This window comes from Coregonus lavaretus (assembly GCF_964263955.1).
Source record: "Coregonus lavaretus genome assembly, contig: HAP1_SCAFFOLD_502, whole genome shotgun sequence".
Lineage (NCBI taxonomy): Eukaryota > Metazoa > Chordata > Actinopteri > Salmoniformes > Salmonidae > Coregonus > Coregonus lavaretus.
The window spans coordinates 257208-280034 of record NW_028167160.1 but is presented as its reverse complement, the minus strand read 5'-3'; the positions used below and the strand labels follow the sequence as shown (position 1 = coordinate 280034).

The 22827-nt window shown below is 43.3% G+C and overlaps 1 protein-coding gene across 1 annotated transcript; it reads left to right on the top strand.

Annotated features, from left to right (window-relative positions):
- The first annotated feature begins 11174 nt into the window (after positions 1 to 11174).
- LOC311113831 (tripartite motif-containing protein 16-like) lies at positions 11175 to 20289 on the top strand. Its single transcript, XM_084189126.1, has 6 exons — positions 11175 to 11817; positions 12242 to 12337; positions 18663 to 18896; positions 19009 to 19168; positions 19294 to 19353; positions 19590 to 20289. Exons 1-6 carry the CDS (start codon positions 11221 to 11223, stop codon positions 20102 to 20104), a joined length of 1662 nt encoding a protein of 553 aa, XP_084045252.1. The 5' UTR covers positions 11175 to 11220; the 3' UTR covers positions 20105 to 20289.
- The last annotated feature ends 2538 nt before the right edge of the window (positions 20290 to 22827 follow it).

The window sequence follows — 22827 nt, the reverse complement described above, 5'->3', positions numbered from 1 at the left end:
TCATTTTAGGCGAAAATTGGGAAAAAAAGTGTCCGATCCTTAAGAGGTTAAAAAGGTCAGATATAGGCTTGGCGATGATAGGGGCTGCAACCTTAAAGAAGAAATGATCTAAATCGTCTGACCCAGATGGTTTTTTGGGGTCAAGTTTAAGGAGCTCCTTTAGCACCTCAGACTCAGTGACCGTCTGCTGGGAGAAACTTTGTAGTGGGACAGGGGAAAAAGAGGGAGGAGCATCGGGGTTAGTCGCATTAGAAGGGGTGGGAGATGAGGAAATGTTGGATGGGCAATGAGGCATGGCTGAGTCAAATAGGAATCCTGACTTAATGAAGTGGTGATTTAAAGAGCTCAGCCATGTGCTCCTTGTCAGTAACAACCACACCATCAACATTAAGGGACATGGGCAGCTGTGAGGAGGAGGGTTTATTCTCCAGGTCTTTAATCGTTTTCCAGAACTTCTTGAGGTTAGACCCACAGAGAGAGAACTGCTCCTTAAAGTAATTAACTTTGGCCTTCCGGATAGCCTGAGTGTACTTATTTCTCAATGGCCTGAACGAGAGCCAGTCAGCCTGAGTATGCGTGTGCCAAGGCTTTCACCAAATGAAATTCTTGAGGTGGAGTAACTCTGCCAGATCAGGGGCTGAACCTGTTTTTAATTCTTATTTTCTTTATGGGGTCGTGTTTGTTAATAATACCACTGAAAATATCAAAAAAGAAGGTCCAAGCATCTTCGACTGAGGTGATCAAGCTGATTCTATACCCATTTACAGAGGCCAGGTCATGAAGGAAGGCTTGCTCATTAAATTATTTTAGCAAGTGACAGGACAGGTCATTTCACTGAGCAGCCATTACGAACACAGGCTGTAAAACAGTGATCACTAAGGTTATTACAGAAAACACCAGACTGATACCTATCAGGATTATTTGTGAGGATGACATCAAGGAGAGTAGCCTTTTATGGGTGTTTGGAGTCATACCTTGTGGGATTGGTAATAATCTGGGAAAGATTTAGGGAGTCCCATTGCTTTAGAACTTGGTCAGGTGGTTTAAGCATGTCCCAGTTTAGGTCACCTAGCAGGACAAATGAATTCAGACTTAGTGTAAGGGGCCAGGAGAGAGCTTAGGGCAGGCAGGTTACAGGCCGGTGTTGATCAAATCAAATCAAATGTTATTTGTCACCTACACGTGTTTAGCAGATGTTATAGCGGGTGTAGCGAAATGCTTGTGCTTCTAGCTCCGACAGTGCAGTAATATCTAACAATTTCACAACATATACCCAATACACACAAAACTAGTAAGGAATGGGATTTAAGAATATATACATATATGGACAAGCAATGACAGAGCGGTATTGACTAAGATACAGCAGAATGTTATAGAATAGAATGCAGTATATACATATATGAGTAGTGCAAGATATGTAAACATTATTCAAGTGACTAGTGTTCCATTTCTTAAAGTGGCCAGTGATTTCAATAGGCAGCAGCAGCCTCTAATGTGCTAGTGAAGGCTATTTAACAGTGTGATAGCCTTGAGATAGAAGCTGTTTTTCATTCTCTCGGTCCCAGCTTTGATGCACCTGTACTGACCTCGCCTTCTGGATGGTAGCGGGGTGAACAGGCAGTGGCTCGGGTGGTTGATGACCTTGATAATCTTTTTGGCCTTCCTGTGACATCAGGTGCTGTAGGTGTCTTGTAGGGCGGGTAGTTTGCCCCCGGTAATGCGTTCGGCAGAACACACCACCCTCTGGAGAGCCCTGCGGTTGTGGGCGGTGCAGTTGCCGTACCAGGCGGTGATACAGCCCAACAGGATGCTCTCAATTGTGCATCTGTAAAAGTTTGTGAGGGTTTTAGGTGCTAAGACAAATTTCTTCAGCCTCCTGAGGTTGAAGAGGCTCTGTTGCGCCTTCTTCACCACACTGTCTGCGTGGGTGGACCATTTCAGTTTGTCGGTGATGTGTATGCCAAGGAACTTGAAGCTATCCACCTTCTCCACTGCGGTCCCGTCGATGTGGATAGGGGGGTGCACCCTCTGCTGTATCCTGAAGTCCACGATCATCTCCTTTGTTTTGTTGATGTTGAGTGAGAGGTTATTTTCCTGGTATGATAACACCCAGCAACAGTCAACAAAGAGCTATTTGAAAGTTTAATGCTTAAAACCACCAAATCAAATTGTTTGGGGATAGACTTGGTGGAGACAACCGAGTACTGAAGGTGTTCCTTGGTAAAGATTGCCACTCCACCACCTTTGGAAGATCTGTCTTGCTGAAAAAGGTTATAACCAGAAAGGTTAACATCAGTGTTGAGAACACTCTTTCTTAACCACGTCTCAGTAATGACCAACACATCTGGATTGGAGCTGTGAACCCACACTTTCAATTGATCCATTTTAGGTAATAAGCTTCTAGTGGATTGGTGCTTCAAGAGTCTGTGTAACCAATAGAGAGTCAGAGTCCCGAGTGTGGGAACAAACATAGTCTGTCCCACGGTTGGGTAAACAAGCAAGTTCATAGTCCACAAAGCACGCAGGAGTCATGAGGCAAATAGCATAAAGCACAATAAAAAAATATAACGACTTGGGGCTAGACATTGTAAGTTCAAAGAGTCACCCGCCCCAACAAGATAACCTGAGAAAGTAGCTCTCTATGAGTCCAGTAGGCTATAAAAGTATGAGATCAAATAAATAAATAGTAGGTCTATACTAGTTAATTTAAGTGTTTCTGAGTAATCTCACATAGTAAGCTTTACAAGTTAATTAGCCTACATAAAATTCAGATCAGTCCAAAGTCTGCGGTGTGTGTGTTAAGTGTGTGTGTGCTGGAGGTGAGCGAAAGCTCGGGAGAGAGGGGGGAGTGTGGCGGGGGTACCTTTACCAGACAGGGGGAGACAGGCACCGGCAGACGGTGAACAGATCGCCAGGTGGGATCCAAGCAGCAGTGCAACGGCAGTAGGTGTCACACCCGCTTGGGAGAAGATTTTTCAGGAGGCTGAGTAGGAGAGGAGGCATTCAACGTTACCCGACAGGTGCGTGGTGGAGCAGATACAAATCTCAGAAGCGAAAAGCTTGTTTAAAATTGGCTTGAGTTTTGATATTCGCCATACATTCGGGCCATCAAACATCAATATCTCGTATGACTGGTATATGTGAACTCCCTCTACCCTATGCCAACACCAATCTGATGCTTTTACATTTGAGAGGAGTAGTGAAGGAATGATACACTTCAGGAGGAAGGAGAGATTATTGGGACACACCCATGGAGTGATGATAGAGGGATGTGAAAGAGGAGAGAGGTAATGGTTGGACTTGACTTATTTATTCTCTCATTACTGACTTATTCTGTCTCACTAGCATAATTGCAGTACACACAATAATCACATTTTCAGATTTATTCTTGCAATAAAGAAAACCTGTATTATAAGTCTCCATAAAATGTACAGTTCATTCCATAGGTTAACATGGGAAATGCTCACTTCCTCCCATAAGAGTCATTGAAGCGTTGGATGAGATAGGCCCCTGCCTTCACCAGGTGATTTTTGTTGGACCCGTCACAACAGGTGATGAGGGCCTCATCCTCCAGCTGCACAAAGAAAGCCAGGGACTGCCTTGTGCTCCAGTCTCCAGCAGGGGGCAGCAAAACCCTATGGACCTGAAAGGGAAAGTGAGGAGTAAAAACCTAAGGTGAATTTACATTGATGTTTCCATAGAGACATGAGTCGTATTCACTAGGCACCAAACTGAAGAAAATTAACTGAAACAGGGAGGGACTAACTTTTCATTTTCTGTTGCAAACTGAATACGACCCAGGATTCAAAAAATATTTGAAATCTTACAAATACTTTTAGCATTTGCTTTAGTCTTCCAGGTGGGCGGGATTGTTTGTACTTTTAGGACTTTTCTATTGGTTCCATTACAACAGGCAAACTCAATCAAGCATTGCTTATTAAGTATTCCTAATTGTTTTAAATAGTGCTTGAACACAGGCATGTTTCCACATGCAATAAGCCTGTAACATCTTGTATGATCTTATGAGGTAACAGTGTGTCAAATGGAAGGGCAAGTCTCACCACTGAGAGGAAAACATCACTGGTCCACCTCTGCATCAGGTCAGCTATGTTGATCAGTACTGTCCCAGGGATGCTGGGAGCAGAGATGAACTCCCCTGACCTGTTACCCACCTATGGAGTTGTCATTTTAATATCAGTTTAACCCCATTACTGCTATAACACACATAAGCCATGTTAATAGAATGAAATGGATCCAGGTTCCATTTATTCTACAATAGATTTACTGCCTGTGGAACACTTCTCAAAAGTGCTCTTAAATCAAGATGACTGCAGGTCTCAATCCCAAACGAATGGGGGAAGAATTAATGAAATGGCCACCCGGACTATTTACATTGATCCCCCCCCCCCTGCTGCTACTTGCTGTTTATCTATGCATAGTCACTTTGTACCCCCACACATTGACTGGCAGAGCTACTCCACCTCAAGAATGACCCCCTGTATATTGCCTCATTATTGTTATGTCATTTTATTGTGTTACTTTTTGATTTGATTTGTTTTTTAAATTTAGTTTATTTTGTAAATATTTTCTTAACTCTATTTCTTGAACAGCATTGTTGGTTAAGGGTTTGTAAGTAAGCATTTCACTGTAAGGTCTACACCTGTTGTATTCGGTGCATGTGACAAATGTAATTACATTTTATTTTATTTTATTTGAAAATGGCACCATCTAGAAAGATGGCATTTAGAGGTATGGAGAAACAAGATTCACACAACAGAGCTGACCACAACTGGACTGTACTGCCTGGGATATTTTCTTTACACATTGTCCATTCAAGGATGGTTCCAGAACTTGACTTGACTCAGCTCTGTAGCGTTAGCCAGCCCAGTTTGGCCCTGCTTGACTCAGCTCTGTAGTGTTAGCCAGCCCAGTTTGGCCCTGCTTGGCTTGACTCAGCTCTGTAGCGTTAGCCAGCCCAGTTTGGCCCTGCTTGGCTTGACTCAGCTCTGTAGCGTTAGCCAGCCCAGTTTGGCCCTGCTTGGCTTGACTCAGCTCTTTAGTGTTAGCCAGCCCAGTTTGGCCCTGCTTGACTTAGCTCTGTAGTGTTAGCCAGCCCAGTTTGGCCCTGCTTGACTCAGCTCTGTAGCGTTAGCCAGCCCAGTTTGGCCCTGCTTGACTCAGCTCTGTAGTGTTAGCCAGCCCAGTTTGGCCCTGCTTGACTCAGCTCTGTAGTGTTAGCCAGCCCAGTTTGGCCCTGCTTGACTCAGCTCTGTAGTGTTAGCCAGCCCAGTTTGGCACTGCTTGACTCAGCTCTGTAGTGTTAGCCAGCCCAGTTTGGCCCTGCTTGACTCAGCTCTGTAGTGTTAGCCAGCCCAGTTTGGCCCTGCTTGACTCAGCTCTGTAGTGAGAAACAGGCATCAGTGTGTTGGAGGGGATCAGTCTGATCAAGGAGAGGCGCAGAATCACTGATCTGGACCACTTAGTGAGTCAATATTTGAAATGCAAGTGGATTTGTAGATTAGTGAGTCTGTGCAGTTGACCGCAATGGATTTGATCTAAAACATGCACAATGTCATGAAGACCACTGCTACTCCATAGAATGAAACCATCCCCTATGAGGACTAATGACCAACTCTGAAACTCCCCACACTATGCTGTACTGACAGCATCATCATCACACTAGCATTAATGTTCACACTCTGGGGCTCATTTGTCCACATTTAAACTGGTCTTGGCCTCCTTACAGGTTGGACACATGGGTCTAGAGGTCTCTAGTGGTTGAGTCTTGGTCTGGGTCTCACTGGTTCTGTTCCAATCAGTCTTGTCTCCATCTATGGTACATTCAGTACCAATACACCAACGTCATACACTCCAGACCTGGGTTCCAGTGCTTAATTTGAGCCGGATCTGGCACCTCTCAGATTTGACCTCATTTGTTCCAGCACCTATTTGCCCGGCTCCAGTACCTCACGCATTATTTATACAATTTGTTCACTGTTTGCACTGTAAACATTTAAATCAAGTTGCCTCCTGGTTATTTATCCAGCCTCCCAGAAAAACCATCATGTAAAAGCACGGTGATCCTTCTGTGGAGTCATCCTAATCCTTCCCCACTGATTTCAGACCTGCTCTCTTATTTCTACATATGTCCATCCACCGACGAAGTGCCCGGAGCAGGTGCAATTTGGATGGAGGCTCAGCTCAAGACCAAACAAACGTATAACCCCTGGCTTGTCAAGCAACATTCAAAGCTTATAATTGTAATAGCCAGTTATAATTGTAATGGCTTAGCAGATATTAACAAAAGAAGAACAATATTTACATGGCTCAAAGAGAAGGAATATAATATCTATTGTTTACAGGAAACCCATTCAACAATTCTAGATGAAGTTGGGTGGAAAAAGGACTGGGGGGCGAAATATACTTCTCCCATGGGCTAAGAAACTCAAAATGGGTGATGATATTAATTAACAGTAATTTCGATCCGAATGTGCAAATTGTTCAAACAGATACGCAAGGTAGATAGATTATTTTAAATATGTTATTGGACCATAAACAAATATGGCTCATTAACCTTTACGGACAAAATAATGATGATCTGAGGATGCCTCCCGCGACGGCGTGACCCGTCAGAGCTATAGTGGCCTTGCCATGCGGAAATCCTCGCATGCGTTTGTTAACAATCTAGGTCTTAGTTGTTGAAGTGCATCACACATATCTGAATTGTCACTCGAGCTCCAAAAGAGAGACACACAGGGCAGTCACCAGGGAAGTGAGGGTGTTATTACTGCACACAGGGCAGTCACCAGGGAAGTGATGGTGTTATTACTGCACACAGGGCAGTCACCAGGGAAGTGATGGTGTTATTACTGCACACAGGGCAGTCACCAGGGAAGTGAGGGTGTTATTACTGCACACTGGGCAGTCACCAGGGAAGTGAGGGTGTTATTACTGCACACAGGGCAGTCACCAGGGAAGTGAGGGTGTTATTACTGCACACAGGGCAGTCACCAGGGAAGTGAGGGTGTTCAGTGCCATGGCAGAGCAGCCAGGCCGACACACAACTCAGCCAGAAAGGGATTCAGGAGAACTCTTTCCAAGGAGTCAAACTGAATGGTGGAAGACCCAGCGACAGTCCTTAATCAGAGGGAGTTTTTCGAGAGCTTGGCGAGGAACATGGAGGCTAGAAGGTTCTCTCAAGGAGGAGGGGCGGTGGACAATACAGGATACAGCCAGTTCATAGAGGAGCTGAAGGTGCTTTATGCTCAATACTGGCCAGAGGATGCAGGAGCACTGTATGGAGAAACAGTGATAGAATCTCTCTGCCAGAGGTTTGGCATTGACAGTCCACGTACGGTCATACGGGCCTACAGGCAGTACAGGGACACTGATGGTAATGATAAAGGAGACTTTCCAGATGGACTTAAAGAGATGTTGATGGAGGTCAGCACCATCCCCATCTCCAGATGGACTTAAAGATATGTTGATGGTGGTCAGCACCATCCCCATCTCCAGATGGACTTAAAGAGATGTTGATGGAGGTCAGCACCATCCCCATCTCCAGATGGACTTAAAGAGATGTTGATGGTGGTCAGCACCATCCTCATCTCCAGTGCAGAAGGCCAGCTGGGATTTTCTCAAATTAATCTGATTTGCACCTCAACCCGCGCCTCTCTGCATACCTCCACCATATCAGGGCTACTCTTTCTGAACCTTGTTGGCCCACCCCTGACCAAATTCAACCCAGTCCCCTATCTGAGGTCATGGATTGCTAAAGGACCCAGATGTGTCACAGACACCAGGAGCAAAACAAGAGATAGGGAGGAGAAGACGCACCAGGAAATGGCCGTGTTGTGGGAGGTCCTGGAAAACTTTACAAACTTGTTCTGTACTGTGAAGTTAATCTGAATATGTGCTTCATATTATCAGATAGGCAGGAGGCCTATATACTATAATATGTGTTCTGCTGTAGCATACATTGATTTATTTTATTTGAAGTATATTCTGATATAAAATCAAATATTTGTCCTACAGTGATGTCTTGAAAGGTATATGAAATGTGAATATTGTAAGCCCCACCTCTGAGTATATGAAATGTGAGTCTTGTAAGCCCCACCGCTGAGTATATGAAATGTGAGTCTTGTAAGCCCCACCTCTGAGTATATGAAATGTGAGTCTTGTAAGCCCCACCTCTGATTATGTGTTCATATGCATATGGAGGGTGTTCTGCAGTGACACCTAAAAATGTTGCTGTACATTGATGTCTTGAAAATTAGGCTGTAAGAAATTCAGACTTGTAAGCCCCACAGCTACACTAGAGTATGTGGGCATAGTATATGTTGGAGACGGTGGCTGTGTGAGAAGCACGCCTGTATCTCTCACGTAACTAGAATGAGATTCACTTTCTATGATCTCACCGAATATAGAGTTTATTCCTTTGTTGACACACAAATGCGCTCCAATAGCGATCAACGAAACAGGCACAGGGCAAACTAACATCCCTGGCAAATACACTGTAACGGAATCCAATAATACATAGGCACAGGAGGGAAATCTACCCTGGCAACACAATGTTATGAGTAGCTCCACCGAGCTACACTACTCTCACAATTAACAATCCCCCACAAGGACAAGGGGGTAGAGGGAACACTATTACACTGACTAATTAGGGGATAGGAACCAGGTGTGTGTGATTGACAAGACAAGACAATTGTGATGATGATTGGGGCAGCAGTGGTTAGTAAGCCGGTGACGACGAACGCCGAAGACTGCCCGAACAAGGAGGAGAGGCAGCATCTGCCGAAGTCGTGACAATGACATTCACTTTCTACGATCTCTCTCCCTCTCTGCTCTGATAAACTGAGTTTAAATGTATATGGCTAAGGTGTATGTAAACTTCCGACTTCAAATGTAACTAGAATGAGATTCACTTTCTGTGATCTCTCTCCCTCTCTGCTCTGATAAACTGAGTTTAAATGTATTTGGCTAAGGTGTATGTAAACTTCCGACTTCAAATGTAACTAGAATGAGATTCACTTTCTATGATCTCTCTCCCTCTCTGCTCTGATAGACAGGAGCCTGAACTCTCATCTCTCAAGCGTTGCACTTCATCATTTATTTAGACTCTATGCTGGAGGCCACCAAAATATTTGATCAACTTCCAAATATTGTTTTACAAAAGAGAGAGAGAGAGGTAGGCTTTTGGCACGAGTGCATCGGCCATCAACAGTGAGCTGTGCATCATTGGGTGAGTCAGTGAAACTGGAAAGCATTTTTAGGACTATAATTTCCTCCTCATATTGTAGCCTACAATATGTGTCTCCACACACCCAGGCCTAGGCTATTGATGGATTCAAGACAAGGTCGTTTTTATTGATCTCGGATTCTCAGTTTGTCAGTGTAGCCTGCCATTTCGATCATTTGTGTGGTATTAACCAATACTCTACCAAAGTCTCGTCATGTAAAATGACATAGAATTGCATGAAATATGTTTATAAAAGGCCAACATTTTCTCGGCCATTATGCTACTAAAAATGTCCCCCATGTGTACAACTTCTGGAAGTGCCTCTACTCTACTGCTCTATGCCACTACGCAAATGTGATGATATGAATGCAATGCTTTATTATAAAGGATATATATATTTTATGCATTCCAGTACCTCAGATCCCCCAGGTCACCACCCTCTCGTGCTCACTGTTTGTAAAATAAGGTGCAGGACGGCAGATTAATTCCCTTCAGTGATATTACTTGCTGACACGTTTTGGAGAAAGCTTCTTCGTCAAAGCACTATTGTAAACAGGGTTAGAATGTTACAAATACACATTGACATTGAAAGGGAAGCATGATTATAGATTAATATTTTAAAGACATAGACATATCATTACATACAGTATAGAACACCATCTAGAAGACATAGACATAAATTACATAGAATATAGAACACCATATAGAAGACATAGACATATCAATACATACAGTATAGAACACCATATAGAAGACATAGACATATCATTACATACAGTATAGAACACCATCTAGAAGACATAGACATATCATTACATACAGTATAGAACACCATCTAGAAGACATAGACATATCATTACATACAGTATATAACACCATATAGAAGACATATACATATCATTACATATCATTACATACAGTATAGAACACCATCTAGAAGACATAGACATATCATTACATAGATTATAGAACACCATATAGAAGACATAGACATATCATTACATAGAGTATAGAACACCATATAGAAGACATAGACATATCATTACATACAGTATAGAACACCATATAGAAGACATAGACATATCATTACATACAGTATAGAACACCATCTAGAAGACATAGACATATCATTACATACAGTATATCAGATGACATGTATAAATCCTTCCTTTATATTTCCTGTAACACTTTCCATTACAGTAGCCTTATTACTGGCTAGGGTTACTGCTGCTAGTACAGTGTAAGAATGAGGCATCACAGTACTTTTACACCACTGTACTAACAGGAATAATTACACACCGATAAACACACTGTAATGTAAAGTGTTACATCATTCCCAATGATCAGTCAATACATACTGTATTCATTTCAGCTACAGTACATTGTATCCATTTCAAGTCCCCCCTCCCCCATTGTAGCTAATTATCTATAACACATTGTACAGTTTTACAACCACGTATTAGTTATTATGGATGGTTATAGTTAGTGTCATAGCACATAAGTTTAAGGCATTACACAATTCATTAAAAGCATTATACATATGTACTTCATAGAAACTGTTACCCTTTATATATTCTAACCACTCTATTTAATTTATTCCATATTAAGAGCCCTAACCTAGGAACACAAATCTTTGTCTCTATTAACATTGTGGAAAGTTCTCTCTCTCTCTCTCTCTCTCTCTCTCTCTCTCTCTCTCTCTCTCTCTCTCTCTCTCTCTCTCTCTCTCTCTCTCTCTCTCTCTCTCTCTCTCTCTCTCTCTCTCTCTCTCTCTCTCTCTCTCTCTCTCTCTCTCTCTCTCTCTCTCTCTCTCTCTCTTCTCTCTCTCCCTCTCTCTCTCTCTCTCTCTCTCCCTCTAACCCCACCCCTCTGGCAGAACCAGGAAGTCCCTCCCCTCCACAAACTCTCTTCTGTGGAGACGAAACTTATCTGATTCTCTGTGTCGTCTGTCTGTGTGAGAGTGAACAACCGTCCAAATGGCTCAGCAGGGAGTTCTGCTGGACCAGGACCAGTTCTGTTGTTCTGTCTGTCTGGATCTACTGAAGGAACCAGTCACCATCCCCTGTGGACACAGTTACTGTAGAAGCTGTATTGAGGACTGCTGGGATCAGGATGTTCTGAAAGGGGTCTATAGCTGTCCTCAGTGCAGACAGACCTTCACTCCAAGGCCTACTCTGAGGAAAAATAACATGTTGGCTGAAGTGGTGGAGAAACTGAAGAAGACAGGACTCCAGGCTGCTCCCCCTCCTGCTCTGTGCTATGCTGGACCTGGAGATGTGGCGTGTGATGTCTGCACTGGGACCAGAAAGCAGAAAGCCCTCATGTCCTGTCTGGTGTGTCTGGCCTCTTACTGTGAGACTCACCTCCAATCTCACTATGAATTTCCTGCTTTCAAGAAGCACAAGCTGGTCAAAGCCACCACACAACTACAGGATAAGATCTGCTCTGATCATGACAAACTGCTGGAGGTTTACTGTCGTACCGATCAGCAGTGTATCTGTTATCAGTGTACAATGGATGAACATAAAGGCCATGATACAGTGTCAGCTGCAGCAGAGAGGACTGAGAAACAAGTAAGACCAGAACTACTTGTTGGTGACTTTCTGATAAACAAAGAATTAAAGATACAGTAGGAACTAAAGCTCTTTGAATATGAGATCATACAAATGAAATTCAATCCACGGCAGAACAAATATGAACACAAACCTTGAGTATATTGGGTTTGATCCAAATGTTTCACAATTTTCAAAAGTCATACAACATTATCATTCCGAATGCCCTTTTATGAGTCCAAAGTTCAGCCTCAACCCCTTGATACATGCACGCCTACCATAAAAACTATAATCATTCACATAGCAACATAATAATATAATTTCACACAGACACTTCCTCAACATATGAATCCCTATCTTCTATGGGTCCTATGTCCCATTACTATACTATTGATCTACTGGACAAATAAAGCTTGATAGCTCATTGAAGAGTGATTCTCCACAGAGGCAGCTGGGGATGAGTCAGCAGAAGGTCCAGCAGAGATTCCAGGAGAGAGAGAAGGAGCTGAAGGAGCTCCAACAGGCTGTGGAGTCTCTCAAGGTGAGTATTGTTGACCAGAGGAGACACACCATTTCACTTCTCTCCTCCTGTCAGAGAGAGGGAGAGAGACAGGCCTCTATCTAATCCCACTGACCCCCCTGTTGGAAACAGGACCCCTTTCAGAGAACACACGGCTTAATGTAACTGACGGGATATGAACCCGGGTCTACTGCGGGAGAAACCAACATCTTGGGGGTTCGATCCCCGGGACCACCCATACGTAAAAATGTGTTCATACATGACTGTAAGTCGCTTTGGATAAAAGCGTCTGCTAAATGGCATATTATATATTATTATGTTACACCAAGAGGATATTCCTTACTGGGCCGACACTGATTTTAAAGTCACACGTGGGGCTACCTCATCACATAACCATGCGTAACCATGAGTGACTCATGTCCGCTATACATTAACAGAGCTCGCTCTCTCTCACTCTCTCTCAATTCAATTAAATGGGCTTTATTGACATGGGAAACATGTTACATTACCAAAGCAGGTTAAATAAATAATAAACAAAAGTGAAATCAATGATCAGAAATTAACAGTAAATGTTACACTCACAAACGTTTCGAAGTAATAGAGACATTTCAAATGTTATAATTCAAGTGAAAACAGAGTGAGCCATTCGCCAGACTTGTCAGGGTTGAGTGTAGAGGTAACGTGGAATCACACGCAGGACACACAGAGGTTCGAAACAGATGTCTTTAGTGAAGTCCAAGGAAACAAGCCAACCACGGCAACAGGCCACAGGCGAACAATAACGCACACTGGTAAGTACCAAAAATAAAAGCGCACAAAGTGCGGGACTCTCTCTAACAAAACGAATACAGAGAGAACAGAACAGCGAACTAATACAACACGTGACATCGAACAATTACACACAACACCTGACCAAACACAAGAGAACTAAATAGGATGCATAATGAACACTAACAAGGAACAGGTGTAACAAACAGACAAAACCAATCAAACATAGAAACATAGAACGGTGGCAGCTAGTACTCCGGAGACGACGACCGCCGAAGCCTGCCCGAACAAGGAGAAGGAGCAGCCTCGGCCGAAACCGTGACAAGACTGAGTTCTGGAGGTGAAATGGAAATTAATGAGGGAGAGTTAAGTGGGGTAGAAGGTGTGGTGATGAGCTCAGAACCAGAGCCTGGTATCAATGGACATGATAAAGAAGAATCTGGTGCAGTAGGAGTTACATTGTAGGAGAACGTGGATCCATTCCTTTTGGCAGATCCATTTGTAGTTTCAGGGTGGGTGGGAAAGGAGTTGCGTGCAGTTGAATCAGTGAAGGTAACCTGTAGTGGACTTGTGATATTTGTTTGTGTTTCTTCTGACCAGAGGGAGTGGGCGCTCCGTGTCATGCAACTTGGGTCAAGATCTGTTTCTTGCTTTGCTCTTAGGAACAGGGCACCATTGAAAGGAGTGATTTCTGGGGTAGCGTTAAGTGTGGAGGTGGAGTAATTAAGGTTGAAGAAGTGTTTGTTATTCCCGCCGTTTGGTGCAACACAGACCCGGTGGTGAGCGTGGTGAAACAGAGGAGTCACTGTCAGTCCTTTTGAGTTTTGAGTCTTTACCCGATAAAGTCACGGTAGGATATCAGTTATCCTGTTAGAGCTTTTGTGCCGAATCCACTGCACTGATTCAGGTGCAACGTTTATGATCATGTTGCAGCAGTTTGTAGGAGGGAGATTCCAAGATGTGGGAAGTGTGCAGGAGGGCTTGGGATAGAGGATTGTGTAGTTTCGGTGGATAAAGTTGTGTGTCAACTGGTGGGATGCCCATGTTGCTGGGGATCGGAAGTGTCCGGTGCGAGAGAGGCAGGTTGAGGTGGCTAGAGTCAGAGTAGTACAGAAGGTGTCGTATGCTGAGGCAGTGAAGAAAGTAGAGGAGGATGGGTCAAGGGTGAGAGATCCTGAGAGGATCCCTGTGAGTAGTAGATCTGTGCCAGCACAGAGGGTTAGGCCAACGAGTGATATATGCTTTAGTAATGTTAGCTTCTTAGCGTTCATAGCAATGGTTATCAACTGTACCGCAGAAATGGAACGTAAATCACAGAAAATGGATGTTGTGGTGGCAGCTGCAGAGAAGTATTTGGCCGTATAATATTTGACTTCAGAAGAGTTACAGGGTGTGTTGAGTGGTGGTGTCCCGTCCTCCCAGGCCGTTGGCATGGTGCAGGATCAGATAGGGTCAAATTAGTGGAATGGGGTACTGGGTATTTAATGTGTAGGGTTAGTTGGAAGGGTGTTTTTTAAAATTATTATAGTTTCCCCTTTTCCCATGTTGTATCACCAAGTAAAATGAATTTATATTATAGTCCAGTAGGGGCGGTAATGCAACATATTGGATACCAACCGCCGTTAAACTCCAAAGAAGAAGAAATATTATATTACGCTATGTACAGTGTTGTAACGATGACGCTGTCTCTCTCATTCCATCACTTTTGCAGTAGTTGGTTGTGTGGGTCTCTGGTTATGAATGGGGTACTGACAGATAATCGTTGATGGATATTTATAGAGCTCTGATCAGGACGACAATTGAGTATGAGTGTATATTTTATGGAACAGCGGCAAAGACATAATCCAGTTTATAGCTTTAAGGATATGTATTGGTGCATTTATATCAACATCTGTATGTGCCTTACTGGTGGAGGCAGGTGAGATGCCTTTGGAAATACAGCGTAAAAAATGGTCATCATCTTATTGGGTTAGGTTGAGAGGCTGTGAGGTTGAGCATCCCACTGCTACTGTTCTATAAACTACTGTTCTTTATAGATCTGACACAGTTGCTACATCAGATAATGAGCCTAGCAAGTGTCGTGAATGAGGTACAGTGGGGAAAAAAAGTATTTAGTCAGCCACCAATTGTGCAAGTTCTCCCACTTAAAAAGATGAGAGAGGCCTGTAATTTTCATCATAGGTACACGTCAACTATGACAGACAAATTGAGATTTTTTTTCTCCAGAAAATCACATTGTAGGATTTGTAATGAATTTATTTTCAAATTATGGTAGAAAATAAGTATTTGGTCACCTACAAACAAGCAAGATTTCTGGCTCTCACAGACCTGTAACTTCTTCTTTAAGAGGCTCCTCTGTCCTCCACTCGTTACCTGTATTAATGGCACCTGTTTGAACTTGTTATCAGTATAAAAGACACCTGTCCACAACCTCAAATAGTCACACTCCAAACTCCACTATGGCCAAGACCAAAGAGCTGTCAAAGGACACCAGATACAAAATTGTAGACCTGCACCAGGCTGGGAAGACTGAATCTGCAATAGGTAAGCAGCTTGGTTTGAAGAAATCAACTGTGGGAGCAATTATTAGGAAATGGAAGACATACAAGACCACTGATAATCTCCCTCGATCTGGGGCTCCACGCAATATCTCACCCCGTGGGGTCAAAATGATCACAAGAACGGTGAGCAAAAATCCCAGAACCACACGGGGGGACCTACTGAATGACCTGCAGCGAGCTGGGACCAAAGTAACAAAGCCTACCATCAGTAACACACTACGCCGCCAGGGACTCAAATCCTGCAGTGCGAGACGTGTCCCCCTGCTTAAGCCTGTACATGTCCAGGCCTGTCTGAAGTTTGCTATAGTGCATTTGGATGATCCAGAAGAGGATTGGGAGAATGTCATATGGTCAGATGAAACCAAAATATTACTTTTTGGTAAAAACTCAACTTGTCTTGTTTGGAGGGCAAAGAATGCTGAGTTGCATCCAAAGAACACCATACCTACTGTGAAGCATGGGGGTGGAAACATCATGCTTTGGGGCTGTTTTTCTGCAAAGGGACCAGGACGACTGATCCGTGTAAAGGAAAGAATGAATGGGGCCATGTATCGTGAGATTTTGAGTGAAAACCTCCTTCCATCAGCAAGGGTATTGAAGATGAAATGTGGCTGGGTCTTTCAGCATGACAATGATCCCAAACACACCGCCTGGGCAACGAAGGAGTGGCTTCGTAAGAAGCATTTCAAGGTCCTGGAGTGGCCTAGCCAGTCTACAGATCTCAACCCCATAGAAAATCTTTGGAGGGAGTTGAAAGTATGTGTTGCCCAGTGACAGCCCCAAAACATCACTGCTCTAGAGGAGATCTGCATGGAGGAATGGGCCAAAATACCAGCAACAGTGTGTGAAAACCTTGTGAAGACTTTTGACCTGTGTCATTGCCAACAAAGGGTATATAAGAAAGTATTGAGAAACTTTTGTTATTGACCAAATACTTATTGTCCACCATAATTTGCAAATAAATTCATTAAAAATCCTACAATGTGATTTTCTGGATTTTTCTTTCTCATTTTGTCTGTCATAGTTGACGTGTACCTATGATGAAAATGACAGGCCTCTCTCATCTTTTTAAGTGGGAGATCTTGCACAATTGGTGGCTGACTAAATACTTTTTTCCCCACTGTATGTAGTACCCACAGAAGGCCACAGGGAGGAGCAAAGGAGCTATAAACCTATTCATTTTTTTTGCTTTAAAAATACCCTAAACCTAACAATCAATCAATCAAATGTTTATAAAGTCCTTTTTACATCAGCAGATGTCACAAAGTGCTATACAGAAACTCTGACCCTACTTATAACCTATTTTAGCCTTAACTCTAACCCCTAACCCTAATTCTAGGGGAGGGTAGCCTAGAACACGTTTAGAAACTATTTTAGTAATAATTTTATGTTATTAAATAACATTATAGTACTAAATAGCATTTATTGTTATTTTTTAAATAAAACCTATTTAACTTTTATTAGTCATTTTATTATATGTATTATTGCAAGGCAGAACACTTGATAAACAACACATTTGTTTTATTTTTTAAATGTGGTTTGAACTGGGTGTGACCTAGTAACCTCTATGTGAAAGTCCAGCAATTGGCATGTCATAGGTGGGGCAGGTTTGAGACTGATCTCAAGAATTAATACGAAAAATACACTTTATTTCTCAGCTGCCTCACCAATGTCTTAACGTGAATTAATAACTTTTAATTGCTAAATGTTTCCAATAGATGGCAGCATAAGACCACAAAGCATCAGTTATAGGCTACAAGCATAAAATAGCATGCAACCAAATACTATCTCCTATGATTTTCTAAAAAGGTCACTCATTACTTTACAGTTAGCTATATATCTCGTATTAGGCCTGTGTTGTTTTTGGGAGAGCTACAAAATATTAACTCTAGCAGGTATTGAACACCGGCCAAATAATCACTAGTCAGATGCGCTAACCTCAACCCTAGTAAACATGCATTATGACATCATCTTAATATCTCATATATTCCAGCCCACCAATAAATCATGCAACCATCGCGGTTAGAAAATGTACCTCAACATGCCCCTCGCTTGTGCTAGAAGGCAGAGTGCTCACTGCCGCTGACGGCTCAAGCTTTTTGCGGGGCTTGTTGAGTTGGCTACTTGTTCGAGAAGGCAGAGTGGCTCTGTGCTGGTTGATGAATTTGACAATTAATTTACTAGAAAAATACATTTTTGTCGACCAGAGGTGACTGAATTGCTGCTGGAGAAAGTCATGGGGGAGGTCCAGGAGGCTCTGCCTGACCCAGTGAGGAGGGGGCTGGAGCAGCCTGAGGAGGGGCCACCACCGTTTCCACCACTGCAAGTGACAGCAGAGACTGGGGACTGGCAGGAGAGTCCGGAGGACTTACTGACTTTTAACACTCTGAGCCTGGGGGAGTTTGAGGAGGTGGGGGGTAAGGTGCTGTACACCCTCAGTGTCAAGGTTAGACACATCAGGAGCTTAGCGGGAGTGAAGGGGAATCAGTGGCAGGGGGTTGTGGTGGCTGAGAGCATGGCAGGGTATAGGTGGAGGGTGCTCTATAAGCTCCCAGTGCTGGAAAGGTCAGGGGTCCTCCAGTGGAGGGTATTACATGGAGCCCTGGACACCAATAGCTGGTTGGCTCGGGTTGACCTGGGAGTTGGGGAGGGGTGTCCGTTTTCTGCAATGACAGACTGTTCATCATGTTTTTTCTGTGTTGCCAGGGTAATGCCATTACTGTTGACGCCTTAGGGTTGAGTTTGAGTTGTACAAAATGATCAACAGTGTGGAGATGGTCAGGAGGTATGGGGGCTCATGGGGGCTGTCTGTACGGCTGGAGAGGAGGGGTTGGATGGACGGTTGGAATGTGGTGCTGGATGGTGTATTGTACTGTGGTGTTGGGTACTGGATAATGTGATTGTGTAGAGGTTGTGGTGTCACGCAATGTGCTTTTAGGGGTGGGGGTGTTAGTGTAATGAGAATGGCTCATTAAAGTAAGACAAGTCTCTCTCTCTCTCTCTCTCTCTCTTAACAGAGCTCTGCACAGGCAGCAGTGGTGGACAGTGATAAGATCTTTACTGAGCTGATCCGCTCCATTGAGAGAAGGCGCTCTGAGGTGAAGGAGCTGATCAGAACCCAAGAGAAGGCTCAAGTGAGTCAAGCTGAAGGACTCCTGGAGCAACTGGAGCAGGAGATAGCTGAGCTGAGGAAGAGAAGCACTGAGATGGAGCAGCTCACACACACAGAGGATCACATACATTTCCTCCAGGTAACTAAACTGCCTTGATACATGTGATATGAAATTAAAACTCTCAATCATTTGGTTGTGCTCCCTCTCACTCTCTCTCTCTCCCTCTCTCCCTCTCTCTCTCTCTCTCCAGAGTTATCAGTCTCTCTCCAGTACCAGTGTATCTTCAGACTTACCCAGCATCGTTGTCCGTCCTCTTCAGTACTTTGGAGATGTGAGTAAGATTGTGTCTGAACTGAGAGAGAAACTAGAAGACGTCCTTCAAGGAGAATGGACCAAGATCTCCACTACAGGTGTGTTGAAAATAATAAGAACATCAACTTTAGACCATTGAAAGTTCCCTACTAGTCATATACATGTGGAACATGGTGTGATGATAACATTCCCTCTCTCTGTGAATGTGTTTGTGTGTCTGTAGTGAATATAGTGGATGTTGTATTGCCTCCAGAGCCCAAGACCAGAGAACAGTTCTTACAATGTGAGTCTGTTTATTCTGAAGTAACTAACAGTCTCTTTTTACTGACACTCCTAACAATCCCTCTAGAAATATATAGCAATAGTAGATCTAATCAAAGACTGGGTATCTATCTGACTCCTCATATTTCTCTGATTTGATCTCTGCTGTGCTCTAATCAAAGACAGGGTAGATACAGTATCTGACTTCACTTATTTTTCTAACTCCCCTCATTGGTCTCTGCTCTGCTCTTCTCCCAGATTCCTGTCAGCTCACACTGGACCCAAACACAGCAGGCACACACCTCTTTCTGTCTGAAGGGAACAGAAAGGTGACACGTACTGGCCAAGTCCAACACTATCCTGTTCATCCAGACAGATTCACAAACTACAGTATGGTTCTGTGTAGAGAGGGTCTGTCTGGACGCTGTTACTGGGAGGTGGAGTGGAGTGGGCTGTTTGTTTATACAGCAGTCTCATATAAAGACATCAGCAGAACAGGGACAGATTGTGGATTTGGAGAGAATGACAAGTCCTGGAGTTTACACTACTATAGTGGTGGTTATTTGTTCAGACACAATAATGTTGAGACTAAAGTATCAGGCCCTCAGTCCTCCAGAGTAGGAGTGGACCTGGATCACAAGGCAGGTACTCTGTCCTTCTACAGTGTCTCTGACACAATGACCCTCCTCCACAGAGTCCAGACCACATTCACTCAGCCCCTCTATCCTGGGTTTTGGATCAATAATGGTACTGCTGAGCTGGTTAAACTGTAGTAGGGTCCACATAGATAATAGTCACACTGGTGTAGTCTATAGCTGAGCTGGTTAAACTGTAGTAGGGTCCACATAGATACTAGTCATGCTGGTGTAGTCTATAGCTGAGCTGGATAAACTGTAGTAGGGTCCACATAGATACTAGTCATGCTGGTGTAGTCTATAGCTGAGCTGGTTAAACTTTAGTAGGGTCAACATAGATACTAGTCATGCTGGTGTAGTCTATAGCTGAGCTGGTTAAACTGTAGTAGGGTCCACATAGATACTAGTCATGCTGTTGGTGATGGTCCCCAGATATAATACTCTGTTTTTCTGTACAATTATTTTTGTCTGACTGATTTAATCTTCAGAGTTTAATTAAAACTTAACGTATTTTTATCAAATGCAATGTTTTAATTGACTACATTTACATTAATCATGATGTTTGCTGTTAATGTATGTTGGTTGGCATTCAGAACCATTGATATGTTTTCTCAATTGGTTCTCTGTCTCAATGTCATTTTCCTCAGTATCATGGAACAGGTAGTGTTACTTACTTGCTAATTGAACTATATGGGCCGGTTTCCCGGACACAGATTAAGCCTAGTCCTAGACTACAAAGCATGTTCAATGGAGATGTCCGGGAAACCGGCCCTAAATTTGGCATCTTTTATTCTCCCATACTGCTCAGTCAATCAAACATTAAACCTGTCCAGCAGGTGGTGCTATTAACCAAACAATAAAAACAGCAGATATCTTGATTTGATGCTCAGTATATCAGTAATGTTCAGAATTGTACTTTAATATCATTGGAGATTGATGGTCTTTTTAATCCACTACCCAGAGTCAGGAACAGATGAAGTTAGGTCTGCTACTGTTCAGTTATTAAATATGATTCATGGTGATGGGAAATAAAAAAATACATCTAGTAGTAGTTTTCTTTTGCTATTTATTCCAAGGTGTGTCTTTAACTTGTAAATGGATTGTGTTGAAGCTGGCATGTGGTGTGGATGATAGAATAGAGTGAATAGAGGAGAGAAGAGAGGAGGAGAGGAGAACATAATATAGAAGACAGATAAGATAGAGAGATAATTCATACCCAGGGGAGTTACTGACTCTGGCCCAAATGACACCCTGTTCCCTACGTAGTGCACTAGGCTACTTCTGACCAGATCTAAAGTAGTGCACTACATAGGGAATAGGGTGGAGATTGGAGATTTGTGTGTCTTTAACCTGTAAATGTGTGGAAGCTGGCTAGTGGTGTGTCTTTAACTAGTAAATGTGTGGAAGCTGGCTAGTGGTGTGTCTTTAACTTGTAAATGTGTGGAAGCTGGCTAGTAGTGTGTCTTTAACTAGTAAATGTGTGGAAGCTGGCTAGTGGTGTGTCTTTAACTTGTAAATGTGTGGAAGCTGGCTAGTGGTGTGTCTTTAACTAGTAAATGTGTGGAAGCTGGCTAGTGGTGTGTCTTTAACTTGTAAATGTGTGGAAGCTGGCTAGTGATGTGGGTGATAGAATAGAATGAATAGGGAGGATGGGAGGGGAAATGGGCAGATATATAAGACAGATGAGGGAGAGAGAGATTTCCATACAGGAGTTACTGACTCTGTCCCAAATCTCTCCCTGTTCCCTACATAGTGCACTAGGCTTCTTTTGACCAGATCTAAAGTAGTCTTCTAGATTTTACATGTTTTCTCCCTGTCATTAGAAAATGACAATATGGTAATGACTTTAGTGGTTTCCTCCCCCTTTGTGTTTTTATTGGTTGTGTGTTATGTGTGTTGTTGTGTTAGGTTTTCCCCCTGTGTTCCTAATGGAAAATCCATTAACAATGAATCAGAAACAAATTATGTTCCAGTTGTGTTTAGACAACTTCATGGCTGACATCCCCCAGAACTTTACCTGATGTTTTCTCTCTCTCTCAAACCATCCCCATCCCCTCTCTAGCAATCAAGGAGGGAAACTTCAATGAAATGTACATAGTTCTCCTTGAACCCAGAGTATGACTACTGTTTTTCTCTGAACAAAGTTTCAGCCACTTGATTGCTAGAGTGTTGGATGGAATTGTCTGTCTGTCATTACTTCAAGTTCCTGTTACCTCTACTTTGTCTTCAGTTCCTACCTCACAGCTAAATGGCATATTATTATTATATATATTTTTCATACTGGCCCCCATGGGAATCGAAACCACAACCCTGGCATTGCAAACACCATGCTCTACCAACTGAGCTACATCCCTGCCGGCCATTCCCTCCCCTATCCTGGACCAATTGTGCGCCGCCCGGTCGCTGACGGCTACGACAGAGCCTGGATTTGAACCAAGATCTCTAGTGGCACAGCTATCACTGTGATGCAGTGCCTTAGAACACTGCCCCACTCGGGAGACTATAGAAAGCAGCCAACCTCAATATGGTTTCATTCCTGTAGTTATCAGGACACATGGGGTGTGGAACTATTATCTCCTTTCTAAGTTTGAACTTGTCCACTTCCCTTCATGGTTTTAAAAGGAAATGACTGGTATATGTAAACTCCCTCTACCCCATGCCAACACCAATCCAATGCTGTACAATTAATTCCATAGCTTAACATGGGAAATGCTCACTGCCTCCCATAAGAGTCATTGAAGCGTTGGATGAGATAGGCCCCTGCCTTCACCTGGGGATATTTGTTGGACCCGTCACAACAGGTGAGGAGGGCCTCATCCTCCAGCTGCACAAAGAAAGCCAGGGACTGCCTTGTGCTCCAG

Coding starts and splice junctions, on each gene's coding strand:
- LOC311113831 (XM_084189126.1), top strand. CDS start 11,221: ATGGCTCAGCAGGGAGTTCTGCTGGACCAGGACCAGTTCTGTTGTTCT. Junction 18,897..19,008: donor ATCACATACATTTCCTCCAG/GTAACTAAACTG, acceptor CTCTCTCTCCAG/AGTTATCAGTCTCTCTCCAG. Junction 19,169..19,293: donor GACCAAGATCTCCACTACAG/GTGTGTTGAAAA, acceptor GTGTGTCTGTAG/TGAATATAGTGGATGTTGTA.